This window comes from Paramisgurnus dabryanus, chromosome 5 (assembly GCF_030506205.2).
Source record: "Paramisgurnus dabryanus chromosome 5, PD_genome_1.1, whole genome shotgun sequence".
In the NCBI taxonomy this organism is placed as follows: Eukaryota; Metazoa; Chordata; class Actinopteri; order Cypriniformes; family Cobitidae; genus Paramisgurnus; species Paramisgurnus dabryanus.
Genome location: NC_133341.1, coordinates 43,440,000 through 43,457,545, shown reverse-complemented (window position 1 = coordinate 43,457,545; position 17,546 = coordinate 43,440,000). Strand labels below are relative to the sequence as shown.

Sequence of the window (17,546 nt, the reverse complement as noted above, 5' to 3'; positions counted from 1 at the left end):
TCCCCACATTTAGTCCTTGAATTTGAGTGTATTGGACCTGAAAAGTCCTTGAAAGGTCCTTGAATTTGAAGTTAACTAAGGTGTGGGAACCCTGAAGTTAGTATATTATTGTTGGCAGGGTCTCACTCACTCTTTAGTATTTTAGTCCTCTATTTGGTATTTCACCCAAAACTGAAAATTCTAGCACATTTTTTTAGGAAGTGTGTATAAATGACATTTGACACATATATTGTCGGAGGCATTCAGAATGGATGGGACGATAAATACCTAAACACAGTAGGAAGTCATTATCAATCTGAAATCAGTGTTAGTTTGATATAACATGCATTTGAAAAAGCAAACATAATCATTTTACATAGTAAAAACATATGTAAATGGTTCATCTTCTGCGGCCCATATTGAGTTTCTGCACCCTCTGGCTTTTGGATGTAACAGCATTTCACCATAATTCATTGAGAAGCATAGCAATCATCATTGCCCAATTTATCGGCCCGACACTAGCATTCAGTCTTTAGATTTTATGCTTTATACATCTATAGTAAATTGTTTTACATCAGTTCTCAGCATCAAGGAAATGCACTTTTCTCAACATCAGCCTTTATACCATTGCAGCTCTGCAATATGATGAACTGCAACTGTTTCAATTGAATATTTAAAATGTCACTGTTTAGCCACATTGATGGTAAATGATGATAAACAAACAATGTTCTCATTCAGCATGTTTTTAGATTGAAGAACCGAATCTGGAGTTCATTATAATAACCATTAAGCAATTAAGTTGAGACTTGAGTGAAATTGAATCTGCTTAATTTTATTTTGATCAGATTTAGAGCAACAAAACTATTTATTAGTGTTTTTAATCTTTCTCATGTACCATAATGAAGTATGTCAGACCAGCCGAATACAGAAATGTAAACTCTCCTTTTGCCAGGAACGCTTAACAGAAATCATTGAAAAAATGAGATTCACATCCATGCATGGGCTCCTCCTAAGCTTGAAGAATTTTTGAACAAGTCTTGGCTTTCCAGAGCTGGTTGTCACAATTCATGGTCATGTGGCAGGATTGTGGCGGTACCCATGTTTTGTGTGGTAGCACATGGCCTATATATATATATATATATATATATATATTAGTAATGATGTGTATATATAAATACACACACATGCATGTATGCTTATAAGAAAAAAAAAAAATATATATATATATATATTATATATATTATTGTATGTATTTTTCCCCCGATCATGTGCTTCGTGTTGTCTGTCAAGTCTCCCCAGATTGCATTGATTGGCTTTTGGGTCGAGACCAGTCCGTGTTCCTGTCGAGTCCTTGTTTCAGTTCTGTTTGTGAGAGCCTATTCTGTTTTAGGGCTGCAACGATTCGTCGACGTTGTCAACAAAAATCGATAACAGAAATAGTCGTTGTCGCCAGACATGTTTTTTCCGGCCGAATGAGGCATCTCTCTTCATTACAAACTCTGCCGAGAGTCGCACATGCGCATTAGCTTCTCTGCTCATCGATAACAGAAATGGCGGCGTCCAACGCAGCAGCTGCGCATACCAAAACATCTGAAGTTTGGGAGCATTTTAGCCTGGATACGACGAATAAAAATGGTTTGCAAAGCAGTCTTTGCCTATCACGGCAGCACCTCGGTCATGCACGAACATTTAAAGAGAAAGCACATCGGACAGTTGAATGAAACGGAGTTTGACTCGCCTCGGTAAGATTTAAATAATATGGAAGCCAATACGTTTTGTTTTGGATGTACAGTGCACATTTTATACGCGTTTTTTCGCTTTAAAATAAATAAATAAAGGATTTAACGTTATGCCTGACTGTGCCTGACAAAAGTATTTTAAATTAAGTGCATGCAGTCTGAAGAAGAGAACCACCATGGACCCCTTTCTGCAAAAGATGCAGACGTGCACCCCACAACAGGCGAATGCCCTCACTGAGTATATATATAACTCTGTTTTTTTTTAATTTTCAGAAATCTCGTTTTTTGGTTGTGCATTCAAATTAATATCAATTCAACTGCAGTTGGCTTGTTTTGATTTAAACCTTCAAAACTTAAAAAATACAGCATATAGATTTATATATATATATATTAAAATAGCTGAAATACATAACTTCGTTTTGGTAAAATCATAGTAGCTGCAATTATTAAAAATGTAAAACTTGTTTTCATTGAATGTAAAAAAAAAATATTTAAGTACCCCCTTCTTTTTTGTGTTTACTATCATTTTCCACAAAATTAAAGCAATCTGATGCAAAATTTTAGAAAAAATTAATAATTATTCGATTAGTCGACTAATTGTTTCAATAGTCGGTGACTAGTCGACTATCAAAATAGTTGTTAGTTGCAGCCCTAATCTGTTTTATTTATAGTACTGTTTTTCCCATCATGGGTTTTTGCTTTGTGTTTGTATTAATAATGTCTTGTTTCGTGTCTCTCAACCTCGTGTGCAATTGGGTTCGTTCCCCTGCTGTCTCAATCGGTCGTGATAGAGCGACCGGGCATGCAGTTCCTGACACTGGTACAGGAACTGGCATTTTTAATCAATCCACCTTTTGTTTCTACAACATGAATGGAATACATTCCATCTGACTCAAGACATTACAATGCATTTAGTATTGATAAATTACCAATCAGTCTCTACATGACTCATTTATATTTGCTTATCTCTGTAAATAAGGACATCCTTATGTGGGAGGAAATAATGAAGGAAACCAAAAATATTTGTGATTTGTAGTTACCTGTAACATATGTCATATGTTTGTTATGAAAATCCGACTTTTTTCATGTTTAAGTGCTATAATTGGGTCTTCAGGGCTTCTATCACCCTAGAAAATGTGAAAAACCCAACATGTGATCAACCCAGTAACTTAGTTTTGGTAAATCATTTTCTGCAAGCACGTGAAAAAATAGGTCATTGAAATTTGGCTCGCCTTGTGATGTCAGAAGGGGATAATACCGCCTCTTAATCTGCACTATCCAACCACAGCACTGCCATTTCGTGCAGAGATCAGCTCATTTGCATTTAAAGGACACACCCAAAAACGGCACATTTTTGCTCACACCTACAAAGTTGCAATTTTAACATTTTATAATAAATTATCTAAATGTTTTTTTTTACCTAAAACTTCACATACACACTCTGGGACACCAAAGATTTATTTGACATCTTAAAAAAATCTTGTGAAATGTGAAAAATGAAAATGTTATCATTTACTTGCCCTCATAGTTTAAAAATTGTTAATAACCAAACAGATCTGGGGCACCATTCACTTCTATAGTATAATTTTCTATAATCAATTTAATTCTTTTTTCATATTCCTTTAATTTTGACTTGTGCTCTCAGGCTTCATTATGCTATTATTAGACTTATTTAAATGGTATTTGTTGAGAATTTGTCATTACTACAGCATGTCACCTTTCATTGTAATGGTTTAATGTTGCTGTCATACTTTCACTCATGAAAGTGACAGATACTGCACTGGAATTTTAAGCTCTCGGCCAACCAGACGCACAGCTTTTGTTTTCACTGGTTGCCTGTATCTGACAGTTGACTGAGCACTATGTACAGCGCAGATTTGCTTTGTGTTTGTGTTTTTATGCATCTTGTTTTCATTTAATAAACCTGAACAATTCAGGGATTGGCTTAACAGTATTTAGTCAGTGAGTTAGTAGGGATGCACTTCATATTAGCATTCCCTGCGTGCCTTTATTAAATAGTATAAGACACATTACTGTGTTGGCATAACCTTAGCCAACTTATATTTATATATGAGATAAGTGTAGCTCTGTCAATAATGGCTCTGTTATTAAACAGGCTTGATTAAATATTTTTTTAAACAAATTTTGCATATGAAAATGTTTGTTAAATATAATTAATAAAACACAATTAAATATCCTATTAAATGGTATTTAAAAAATTAGAAAAGTCAGGTAATGAAAATAGCACCGACTACTTAAATAAACATGCATTATTATACAATACAAACATTCATCTGAAAGCAGACATCACAGTTTTTTGTTTGAAGCTATATCACAGGTTTATAATATAATATTTATAATATAATATACAATAATCTGTTGCTGTTAGGGCTTTAAAATGAAATGAACTAAGAGGCACATGATCTCTCCGCTATAAATAACAGTGGAGAACCTTCCCATTGTGTTTAAGTACACGTGTCCTGCTGTCTGTCACACCATACTTGAATGAAGACTTCCATTTTGTTCAGTTCCCACTACATGACAGTTCACAAACTCTGTGGTGCTGTAATAATGATCATTAAACCCTGAGTGCATATGTGGACAGTCTGGTTGGATATAACAGCGCTTATGTCATTGTCAATGACGAATCAAAAATATGACGCACTGTTGGGGATTTATAATATGTGTAAATAGTGTGCTGTCACCCTATTCAAAACAATAAGCTTATAGGTGTTTAGACTGAGTGCTTATAGTAGTTGAAGTTAAAGGTGTTAATCTCTACATATGTGCACCATTTATTGACATTCTGCCAGTTTTGCTCTTATGCTTTGTTAATGGGTAATTTCATTTTAAGAGATTATATGTGAAATGCTACTAATACAATTTAAAAAAGGATGAAAAATGTTTTGAAAGTAATATATATTTGTATATATAGTGAGTGTATATGTGTGTATATATACAGCTAGCAGGGGTCAGTCGAAAGCCCTTGATCTAAATTATTTACTTGAAGTCCCTGCTGAGTTTTAAGTAAATATTTTAATAATTTAATAGCACATCTGCATGTTTTACTTTAAAGACATTTTTTAATCAGTTTTAAAATTGTATTAGTAGAATTTTACATGTTATTGTTATTATATTGGACCTTAATCTCATCATTTTCATTTATTGGTACATACAACATATCTGTCCATTTTGCATGAGCTCTGGTTTTTTGATGCTATTGTGTGGTCACAACATTCAGATTTAACAAATAAAGTATATCTTTTGTGTAAGTGAATGTTTTATTTAGATTTTTACATTTTAAAATAATTTATCTACAATTTATTGATTTATTATTTTATTTATTTATATAGTGCAAACACAGAAAGTGACTCTATTTACATGTGGTGAATAACAATGAATAGAACAAAACAGAAAACAGATAAGACAAACAAACAATAAATACAGCCATTGCCCATACTGTACATATCATGTTGTAAGTGTATGTGTGTGTGTGTAAAGAATGAGGGGTTATTTAAGGTAATGCATACATGTTTAACAGTAGGTAATCCAATTAATAGATGCATTTAAATAAATTCTTTCGATTAGAATAGAGGAAGGAAGAAGAAAAAAAATATATATATAAAAATTATAATAATAATAATAATAATAATAAATGTATGATTAAATTGTAATTAATTTGTATTACCCTCACAAACCGCCTGCGAACCCCAGTTTGGGAAACCCTGATATATTATATGGACTGATTATTTTGAGGATTAACTGAGATTTTCATATTTGGGTGACTTTTAAACTTTTAAAGATTGTTGAGGCACCTTTAATTTACCTTTAAGAACAATTTGTTGTGCAATATTTACAACCAGAATATTTAATTTCAGTGTTAAACTTATGGAACCATTAATTTCCACCCAGTTTCATAATAACTATATTTTTAATTTTTGTTATCTTTAGTTCAGTTAGTTTAACTAGAACTTTTGCCCTCGAGACGTTTCCTGACTTTATTCCAAATTGCTACTGTAACCATATGGGTGGCCATTAATGATTAATGCTGACATTATCTTCAAAAATTTGCATGAAGTTGTTTTTTATTATCATATATGATGAGTGAAGAGATGAAAACAATGCGAAACAACAGAGGAGTGAAACAAGAATGAAAGCGCAGTCAGTTGAACAGGTTTTTGTGTGCTTTTTGAACATGTTTGGACAAATGTTTTCACCTACACAGAATGACTAATTAAAACTACATGCGATTCACATGAATCACTTTTTTATAGACAGTGTTCAGAATTCTAAATACATGTCTAGAAAAAATGTTATGCTCCTAATCTCATTATTAGATTATGCTCCTAATCTTGGTTCGGATCACATCACAGTTTTTGAGGAATGGATCGGATAATTTTTCCGATCAGCAAAAAAAAAGGATGGGAAAAATCTAATAGCAAATTAAGAAATTACAAACATTTATAAAAAAAGAACAAAGTTGCACATTAAGGAAGGTCTAAAATTATCATTAGGGACAGAAATCGAATCAATTAAATAATAACACTGTATTTATTGTATTAATTACATGTAATTATAATTTTTTAGAGCTTCAAAAGTGATTTTCTCTTTGTCTTGGGTTGTTTGATTAACATTAATGACACAGACTTAAATAGGTTAATTGAGGTTAATGCCACTTTAAGAACAAATAGGCCCATGCTTTTAATCTATACACACACTTTAGACATAAACAAATGTTTTTATTAGAAAAAGAAAACTCTGGAGATAATTTTGTTTGTATGTTACTTATTCATTTAAATGACACTTTTATCCAAAGCGACTTACAATTGCTATATATATATGGCTGCGTTTACACTTGGCATTAACATGCGACCTGTATCCGGATGTTGTCCACATACACATTGAAAAGACAAGTGTAGACGCGTTTGTGTTCGGAATGTTATCCGATCTGTGTGTCCTGATGCAGAGGTAGTCGAGGACGCTTTGTGATCGGATCTCAGTGTAATGTAAACGCAATCCAGCCATCGTATCTGCATTTGCAGGCCAACGTCACACAAAACTCTGCCCACTATCATCTCATCTCACTGACAGCTGTCAAAAATAAAGGACGTTATGTCATGGAGCGCAGGTGAGAGACGCACAAATTTATATTTGTGGAGAAATGCTAGCTAGCTTAAACGTATCTTGAAATAAATCGATATACAAAAGCATTTTAACATGACTGTATTTAACTTATTCAGGCATATGTTTAACATGTTTCCACTATTTATGGAGGGATTTAAAATTTAACTCTTTCACCGCCAGCGTTTTTAAAAAAAGTTGCCAGCCAGCGCCAGCGTTTTTCATGATTTTCACCAAAGTTTAATGCCTTCCAGAAAATGTTCTTCTTTAAATAAATAAACATACAATACACCAAATGAAAGAACAGACCCTCTGCTTTCAAACAAAAAAAACCGTTTCATCCTACCTTTAGTGGTTCTTTTGCAATCAGCTTTTGAATATGGGTAGGTTTTTGCAAAAACACCATATTTTGAGCAAAAAGCAAAAATAATTCAATTTTTGTGACTGACTTTTCATAGAGATCTTATCCAGAGCGATCTTTAAAACAGACACGGACATGCAACAGCTTGCCATAGGGCAATACTTCCGGTTTTAAAAAGTTGCGGAAGGGCGCCACCTGGTGGATAATAGCGGTATTGCGGAAAGAAGGAATATCTCGTCATTGGCGGGGAAGCGTTTTCTCTTAATTGACGAGATATCTCGTCAATGGCGGGGAAAGAGTTAATGGCAGAATTGAATAAATCGTTATAATGTTTGAGTTTCCATGGCGACATATTAACGTGAATGTTGCGCTTCTTTCTGGTCAGTCAGCAGTTTCTATTTCATTTAACACATTTTAAGTTACTTGAAAACACTTACAAACCATAATAACATTAACCAAATACATTTATTCAATGTTAGTTTTATACAAAGTAAGTTACTTATAAATGTGTTTGTAAATTACATTACTATACGACTATAGAGGGAGACATGAACAGGAAATTTAGGAAATTGTTATCTGTTTTAGTTAAATCATATTCGTAAATCATAAATCAAAAACCTATGAATTCAGGCAGACTAAAAAGTCGGGAAGGTCATGTTTCACACGGATTTTGTTGTTGATGAAAAGCATGCGGGTGAAAGTCAAGTTCAGGTAACGTTGGCTGAAACGTGCATCCTGGCGCGGACGTTGCAGATAAACAAAGATAAAGCCTTTAAAGCTAAAAAAAAATTAGGCTTTAAATGTGAACATCACGGTTTTTGGGTTTGCTAGTTATTCTCTGCTGTTTGCTTCTCAGTAACACTGTACTATACGGGATTACCGCGACAACCCTAAATCATGTGGCGAAAGACAGCTGTAGCCATCTGTGATTGACAGCTATCCACCCAGCGCGCGTCTCCCTGAACGGGATCCGATCACACATCCAGATACAGAAGCCACATTTATGTGACAAATGTAAACGCGCCGTGTCCTGATATACGGATGATCGGATCTGCGTGAACGGATCACCGAGATCGCATGTTAATGCAAAATGTAAACGCAGCCTATGTCAGAGGTCGCATGCCTCTGGAGCAACTAGGGGTTAAGTGTCTTGCTCAGGGACACAATGGTGTGTCACAGTGGATCCGAACTCGGGTCTCTCACAACAAAGGCGTGTGTCTTATCCACTGCGCCATCACCTCCGTATGTTCCGTTGCTTTTTGAAACACGTCTCTCCGCGTGTGCAGTATTGAGTGCCCGCGTGCACACACACAGACAGAGGGCGAATTACAAACGGCGCAGCATAAACAGTCGTCCCACATAAAAACGATACGTTGTTTTTCATTGCTCTATTGGCCAAATGTGACACAACTCTCTAAAGTTTACACATCAAGAGTTCTGAATCTGCTGATCTTTAAAGGATGATCACGTCTGGACCGGACATATTCAACTGCACGTTGTGCGTACTTAGCGCCTTTTTGTGGTTAAATTGTCTAAAATCACTTGAACACAGTCAATTGATAATCTTTCCCTATTTAAATGTGCATATTAATCCGCGAGTCACATGCGCACCGAACCGTGTGTTGTGATCTGTATGGATCAACTGCGATCCGTTGCAGCACTATGTTCTATGGAATTGGTTTTCTATACAACTCATTTAATAACATATCACTTCATAGTCTCTGTCTTGTTGCAATAAATGCAATAAAAATTCAAATCAATATTTCATGTCCATTTAGTTATTAGCAAGACTGCTGTGTAAAGAGATTCATTATGCTCTATTTTTATTGAGAGAGAGAGAGAGAGAAAGAGAGAGAGACAGAAAGAGGGAATGTGAGAATAGAAGGAGAAGAATGTAGCAGGAGTAAAGAAAGGAGAAAAAAAGTACAGTATTGTTCAGGACAGGACAGATTCAGGTTAAGATGACGTGTTTTTTTAGCCAGCATGAAAATTTAACACTCATGTATTCTAAATGAGTATGGAACGGGGTAGGGGGCAAAAGAGAAAAACGCATTTATGCTTTCATACCTTTTAATCTGTCAAACTAGGGATTGTAATATCCCAAGACTTCAATCTGTGTTTTTGCATATGAAAGTGCCTCTTCTCTCTGCATGCTATATTACAGAACAGATGAATTCGGTTGGAGACCTTCACATTTTAAGGTGAATGAATTCCTCCTCCTCTTGTTCATACTGTCATACACATTCTTCGATTCATACAAAATAAAGATAACGAAAAGAGTAGTAGTCAAGAGAGAGAGAGATGAAAAAACTGTATTTGCTCTAATTTGCATGCTTGAGTTTATGGAGGAGGAGCAGATGTGTGACAGTGTAAGGCCACGCCCCCTATGTATCTGATCAAAGCAGAATAATAAACACTGACTACATTCTGCTACAGCTGTTGGCTCATGCAGAGAGAGAGAGAGAGAGAGAGAGAGAGAGAGAGAGAGAGAGAGAGAGAACGAGAGAGAGAGAGAGAGAAACAGTGACTAGTGTTTGACTGGGACAGCAGGAATGTGGTCCAGTTGCTGATTCACTGCCGTCAGGACGAGAGGAGAGGACAAACAGGACTGTAGCATATTGTCTTTTCCTACGTACCGGCATTGAATTAGGACTGATTTGTGTGATCTGTCAGGTGTGTCTGGCTGAGGTCGGAGCTCTGCTCTGATGGATTAGCGTGTCATCAGTGAAACAGCGAGTAGAACAGACATGGGGAACCAAGAAACCAGGGTGGAGGAGCCGGAGACAGGTTTGACTAATATATCATCTTGCTGTGGATGTATTCTTTGTCATTTATCATTCTTGTGTGTTGTTTGGGATTATGGCTCATTGTCACCATCCAACACTTGACCAAATTTTTGTTCAGCCCAATGATACACTTGCTAAATATACTATGTGTGTGTAACATGCTAGTTTGGCCACCAAACTAGGTTTGGTGACAAGATGTCCTTGATCAACCAACTTCATCCTATGTATGTTGACCAGTTATCCTTGGTGAACAGCATGTGCGCCAGTAGGTTTTTGTCTGTGTATCAGTCTGTTTCCTTGCGCTTCCTCTGTCCCTCTATTTCCCTGTGTCATTGACTCTGTTGTGCTGTTGGCCGCCCGCTGTCGTGACTGTGCAGCTGTAGGAGTTTTTAGATGATGAATGAAGCTCTTATCTACACTTGTATACTGTATTTCTCATTGGTATTCATTACTGCCCTGTGTGTACATGCTGTCAAGACAGAGCGCCACACTGAGTCAGAGCTGCTCGGAAATAGCCTGCACAATATGTGACCTCTGATACTAAAGCAAACAGTATTACTTTTACTCATCAAAAAGCCCCTTATAAGTAAATCTGGGTGTGTAGCTCACCCAGCACCATTTTTGCTGTTGACATTAATGATAGTGGACAGAAAGTTTGACTGCACACTTACCCAAACATTATTTTTTGGCAAAACACCTTTAAAAAAAAAAAATGTGGGATATGACAGACGTAAATGATACCTCAAATTATTGTTCAGGCAGGTTAATGATATGTATGCTACAGTATAAAATTTCTGACTCACTGTCATGAAAACACATCTGTCTGTCGGTCGTACCTGTCTGTCTGTCATACCTGTCTGTCTGTCGTACCTGTCTGTCTGTCTGTTTGTCGTACCTGTCTGTCTGTCTATCGTACCTGTCTGTCTGCCTGTCTGTTGTACCTTTCTGTCTATCTGTCTGTATGTCTGTCTGTCGTTTCTGTCTGTCTGTCTGTCTGTTGTACCTTTCTGTCTATCTGTCTGTCTGTCTGTCGTACCTGTCTGTCTGGCTGTCTGTTGTACCTGTCTGTCTGTCGTAACCGGCTGCCTGTCTATCGTACCAGTCTGTTTGCCTGTCTTTTGTACCTTTCTGTCTATCTGTCTGTTTGTCTGTCGTACCTGTCTGTCGTACCTGTCTGTCGTACCTGTCTGCCTGTCTATCGTACCTGTCTGTCTGCCTGTCTGTTGTACCTGTCTGTCTGTCGTACCTGTCTGTCATACCTGCCTGTCGTACTTGTCTGTCGTACCTGCCTGCCTGTCTGTCGTACCTGTCTGTCCGTTGTACCTGTCTGTCGTACCTGTCTGCCTGTCTGTTGTACCTGTCTGTCGTACCTGTCTGTCTGTCTATCGTACCTGTCTGTTTGCCTGTCTTTTGTACCTTTCTGTCTATCTGTCTGTTTGTCTGTCGTACCTGTCTGTCGTACCTGTCTGCCTGTCTATCGTACCTGTCTGTCTGCCTGTCTGTTGTACCTGTCTGTCTGTCGTACCTGTCTGTCATACCTGCCTGTCGTACTTGTCTGTCGTACCTGCCTGCCTGTCTGTCGTACCTGTCTGTCCGTTGTACCTGTCTGTCGTACCTGTCTGCATGTCTATCGTGCCTGTCTGTTGTACCTGTCTGTCTGTCTGTCGTACCTGTCTGTCTGTCGTAACCGGCTGCCTGTCTATTGTAACTGTCTGTCTGCCTGTCTATCGTACCTGTCTGTCTGTTGTACCTGTCTGTCTGTCTGTCGTACCTGGCTGCCTGTCTATTGTACCTGTCTGTCTGCCTGTCTGTTGTACCTGTCTGTCATCTGTCTGTCTGTCTGTCTGTCTGTCGTACCTGTCTGCCTGTCTATCTTACCTGTCTGTCTGCCTGTCTGTTGTACCTGTCTGTCTTTCGTACCTGTCTGTCGTACCTGCCTGTCGTACCTGCCTGTCTGTCTGTCTGTTGTATCTGTCTGTCTGTCTGTCATACCTGTCTATCTGTCTGTCTGTCTGTCTGTCATACCTGTCTGTCGTACTTGTCTGCATGTCTATCTTACCTGTCTGTCTGCCTGTCTGTTGTACCTGTCTGTCTGTCGTACCTGTCTGTCTGTCGTACCTGTCTGTCGTACCTGTCTGCCTGTCTATCGTACCTGTCTGTCTGCCTGTCTGTTGTATCTGTCTGTCTGTCTGTCATACCTGTCTGCCGTATCTGTCTGTCTGTCTTTCATATCTGTCTGTCATATCTGTCTGTCTGTCGTACCTGTCTGTCATACCTGTCTGTGTGTCTGTCTGTCGTACCTGTCTGTCTGTCGTACCTGTCTGTCTGTCATACCTGTCTGTCTGTGTGTCTGTCTGTCGTACCTGTCTGTCTTACCTGTCTGTCTGTCTGCTTGCCTTGCCTTGTCTGCATGGCTGTCTGGTTTGGTCTGGTCTGGTCTGACTGCCTGCCTGCCTGCCTATCTGTCTGTCTGTCTGTCTGTCTGTCTGTCTTGTCTGCATGCATGTCTGCATGCTACCTGTCTTGTCTTGTCTTGTCTTGTCTGGATCCCTACCTGCCTCTCTGGTTTGGTCTGATCTGGTCTGTCTGTCTTGTCTGCCTGCCTGTCTATCTACAGTATCTATCTCTATCTGTCTTTCTGTCTGAGAATCTGTGTTGTGTATGTGCTGAATACCCACAGTCCACCACAGGGGATGGGTAGTTGACATGTTAATGTGTCATAAGGTGTAGGGATGCTCCGATTGATCGGCCGCAGATTGGTATCGCAATAAATTACTCAATCAGTCCTCGCAAAATTTGATGATCTCATGAAACGATCTTTCTGTTTACTTTTGTCATCAGAGGGCTCCTGAATGCGGGCGCAATTGGATACCATTTTTACGCAGTATAAGCATTTTTACAACCTGTTGCTGATGTGCGACATGCAAATTTGAATGTCTTTTTTTGCCTTATAGAGATATGTGTATTTTCTATGAGGACGCGCTCCAGGTCTTAACAGCGCGATGCGTCTTCAAATCCCCATTAAACAGGGTATACAAAACATATTAATCGCGGACATTGCACCTTCATGCAAAACGTTTATTATTTGCATGCGTTTTAAAAGCTTTGACAGTTTCAACTTTAATTTTACTCGCAGCTGCTTTTTTACACGTACATCTGACGCGCGCACACACAGCAGCCTGTCATCAGCGCAGATGAACAGAGCGATCTCTCTCACGTCTTAAAGGTACAGTAGCCTAATTCATCTCTGAATAAATCACTCTCTGCTCTTGACTGAAGATCTGTAGTTTATACAAATGCGTGCATATTTAATTCACACACTGAAGACTGTGAAGTGTTTTATTTTCATTACTTTTTAAAGGCATATTCAATTGCTCTTTGTAGAAGGAATATTGTGCTTATTTATTTGATTCTTTATTAAAACAATAACATAGGCTACCTAATTACTGCAACTAATATAACAAACGCAACATCTGTGGTATTACTTTATCTAGAAAAAGAGTTAACAAGAGCTTGCATATTACCTTAAAGAATCTGTATCGGCATTGGTATCGGCCGATCGTGAAGACAACAAATCGGTTCTCGGTATCGGCTGCAAAAATCCTGATCGGAGCATCCCTATTAAGGGGTGTGTCGTAAGGTTCCTAAAATTTAGGGAAAAACCCTCATAATATACACATAGCTTGATAGAGATTTATCTTAATGTTAAAGTTACAAATAACGTGTGTGGCTGTGTCACACAATATGACACATGTCTGGTTTATTTGGCACCTACCCGCATAAATATTCTCATGCATTTGCATATAAAGTGTGTTGCATTTTATTGTAAAAAGCTTTTATGGAAAGAAACATTTTGTTTTACCCTGCCCTCCCTTCAGTTTGACTGTATGCTTTGCTGTCTGTAGTCTTGGCTGGTTGTTGATCTTGTCAGCTCATGAAAGTTGACATTCAGTTCAGTTGTAGCGTTACTGTAATCTTCACATGTCCTTGTGATCGGATCGTGAGTTTCCTACTGAACGTTCTGAAAACAAAAAATTCCTTCAGAGTGTATTTGCATCCTTAATGTGTGTGGTTGAACAGATGATTGTGTGTTGTCTGGCAGAGAGACTGTGGCCGGCCGCCTGTTTACCACAGCAGGAATCTTATCTATGATAGAAACCGCTGCCAATGTGTGCGTGTTTATATGTGCTTGAGATGAAACAGTAGGTTTTTGTGACGAACGCGCGCGCAAACACACACACAGAGACTTTATCTACCTTTACAGCTTGACATCCTTTGGCAAGAGTAAATATTTTTTTAGGAATATGTCGCAATTCTGTAAAAAAATACCTTTTGATGCTGATTACATTTCCTTCCACCATCCAGATGTTTACAGTCCCTGACTTATCAAGGTTCAATGCATTTTAAATAAATCCACAAGGAGATTAAACCGCGATAAAGCCATCACTTTGAGCTGGGGAGAAATGTGATGATTCATTTATAATGCAGAAGGTTTGGATAGAGCAGCGAGTCTGGCTTTGAAGGAGTCCAGATTAGATAAGGTACCAGAGCAAAATAAGGAGGATGAATTATTGTACAAGCCATACTGTATGTGTGAGCATTATTTCGAAACAGCTGGACTGATTTCACTATCTAGGTTTATACAAGGACAGCAAGCTCAAAATCAATCAAACTTTTAGTAGGGACACTTTCTCGGTCCAAAGCAGCACACACAAAGACATAATCCACAATCACTTAAAAGACCACCCATTTACATTCAGGCATTTAGTGGATGCTTTTATCCACCGTAATAGAGATTTTGTTTTACTGATAACAACAGAAGATGCTTCTTTTACAGATCTTACGCATTATAATCACATTAGCGAATTCACTTGACTTAATTGCTTTGTTTTTACGATATCCAGATCTGCCTTTGATGTCAGATGAGCTAGCCATAATGTAACGATAAGCGATTATGAGAATCAGTAAAGAATGACTTTGCTGGGAGAGAGGTTGAAGTTTATTTTATTTATTTTTTATACCAAATTAAACTTGTTTTGATGATTACATCTGCATTGGACGAACAGATGTTTGCTCTTATGCATTGCGGCCCAAACTGTAACATGAAAATGTTCACGTCTTGTACATCAAAGACACGGACAGTACACACTCTAAAAAAACAAACGGTGCTATATAGCACCAAAACAATTGCTTTGGATCGTAACGATAGAAGAACCATTTTAGTGCCATATAGCACCGGTGAAGAACCAGTGAAGCACCAGTGAAGCACCAGTGAAGCACCAGTGTAGAACCATATAGGGGCCATATAGCACCACATATGGTTCTACATAGCACTATATGGTTCTACACAGGTGCTTCACTGGTGCTTCACTGGTTCTTCACCGGTGCTATATGGCACTAAAAATGGTTCTTCTATCGTTACGATCCAAAGCAACTGTTTTGGTGCTATATAGCACCGTTTGTTTTTTAGAGTGCAGTGTTTATAAAAGACGCCCCAAGCTCGGTCTGTCTGTAACTTTATTAAAAGTTGGTTTAGGTTGCACTTAGCCCTGAGTCAGAATTGTTTTTCGAAAAAGCGATTCATGTTGTGAGAATGGGGTGGTGCGTTGGAAAGGGAAGCTCATTTTATCTCTCCACACATGTTGTCTGCTACAGCTGAGATATACCAAGAAAGGAAGTTGAAAGCTGCTGTCCCAGAAATCCATTCAGTTTGGATTAATGGACAGCTATATCTGTTAAACTTAGCAGGGAGGTTTCTAGCAAAGCGATTTTAATCTAATGGAGAATGAACAAGCGCCTGTGCTCAGCAGTTATTCAGATGACCTTCGCATTTAAACATGGCTCAACAGTGAATCTTTTTTCAGAACAGATTGAAAATGAAAAGGTGCAGGGACGGGCAAAAAGAAGCAATTTCATGCTCAAAAAAGGACTGAAGAGAGGTCCAGCACCCTGTCGGTGACTAGGTTCACATTGTCCAAATGTTTTAGGGTTTGTGTAATACTGAACTTATATGCCAAATGCTTTGTTGAGAGGGGAAATGATAGAGAGCGTGTTTTTGTATTGCGATAGTATTGTGTGAACCTCTGGTGATATCAGCACAGCAATAACAGTGTCCCGGTCAGTGGAACAACAACTCTTGTTTGTTTTCTTTGTTCTTCCATGTCCAGCTCATCAGATCGTTTGTGTATGCATTATCTGCTTGTCAGCGGTGTTAGTTGTTTTAGATAACAACAGAGGAAAAAGAGGAATTTTAGTCTGGATTACTGGACGTCTGAAATGCCTCAGGTTGCTGGTCTCTATCAATTACAAAGGAAACAACTATATTGATGCTTTAAAGGGGACATATCATGAAAATCTGACTTTTTCCATGTTTAAGTGCTATAATTGTTGTTTCTATCAACCTAGTAAATATCAAAAAGATTAACCCAGTAACTTAGTTTTGGTAAATCATTCTCTGTAAGCTTTTGAAAAAATAGGTCATTGACATTTCGCTCCCCTTGTGATGTCAGAAGGGGATAATATCGCCCCCTAATCTGCACTATCCAACCACAGCACTGCTATTTATTTGCAGAGATCAGCTCAATTGCATGTAAAAGGACACATCCAAAACGGCACATTTTTGCTCACACCTACAAAGTGGAAATTTTAACATGCTCTAATAAATTATTTTGAGCTAAAACTTCACATACGCACTCTGGGGACACCAAAGTTTTATTTGACATCTTAAAAAAGTTTTGTGAAATGTCCCCTTTAACTGTCTGTATGCAAACACGTAGTTATTCTGCCAATTGTTACTTTCAGAAGCAGTTTAACTTTATAAAAGTTGTGCTTTGTCCAAACAGAGCTATGCTTCATTAGATATGTATAGATTTATTGTGCTTGCCATGACAAGCATCATTATTACTATTCATACTTAAAGGGATAGTTCACCCAAAAATGATGTCATTATTAACTTACCTTTAAGTTGATAAATTTTTTTGTTTTGCTGAGCACAAATGTAGATATTTTGAGCAATGTTTGTAACCGAACCGTTTTTAAGCACCCTTGACTTCGTACAGGGTTCCCACGGGTCCTTGAAATCCTTGAAAGTTTGTGATTCTGGGGGGAAATTCAAGGCCCTGGGAAGTTTTTGAAAATATACATACATAGATACAGGTCATTGAAAGTGCTTGAATCTATTTTATGCTAGATATTTTCTGGAAAAAATTCATATTATTCCCTTTGTAGTGTAGGATAATATCATAAAAAATCTAGACTTTTTAAGCACACATGCTAAACTGTTCGCTTTAAAAGCTTATATCTTCTGTATGCGAATGTGGATTCATAACAAAACTCTTTTTTGCATAGTTGCGTTTGACACATGAAAACGTCTCGGCAGTGCCACATGAAGTGAAACAGACCTATAGTTTCTTTGACAGTATAAGCAAAAACCATTAATAACCCAGACATGACACAATTGACATTAGACCCTAGGGACAGAATGCTTTTTATAATGACGAATTCTCAGGATTTCAACATGGTTGAAAACATTTGGAATAAAGTTAAGTAAAAAATATGTAA

At 37.8% G+C, this 17,546-nt stretch overlaps 1 protein-coding gene across 3 annotated transcripts in view; it reads left to right on the top strand.

The window, feature by feature from the left end:
• specc1 (sperm antigen with calponin homology and coiled-coil domains 1) overlaps window positions 1–17,546 on the top strand; it is a 146,104-nt gene that overhangs the window by 36,385 nt on the left and 92,173 nt on the right. Inside the window, exon 1 of one of the 3 annotated variants that reach the window (XM_065284265.2) lies at window positions 9,675–9,987. The exons of the other annotated variants lie outside the window; for them this stretch is intronic. Within the exon in view, the coding sequence (XP_065140337.1) occupies window positions 9,948–9,987 (40 nt within the window). The 5' untranslated portion in view covers window positions 9,675–9,947. Of the gene's footprint in view, window positions 1–9,674; window positions 9,988–17,546 lie in introns of those variants that run through there. 3 annotated transcript variants of the gene reach the window in all.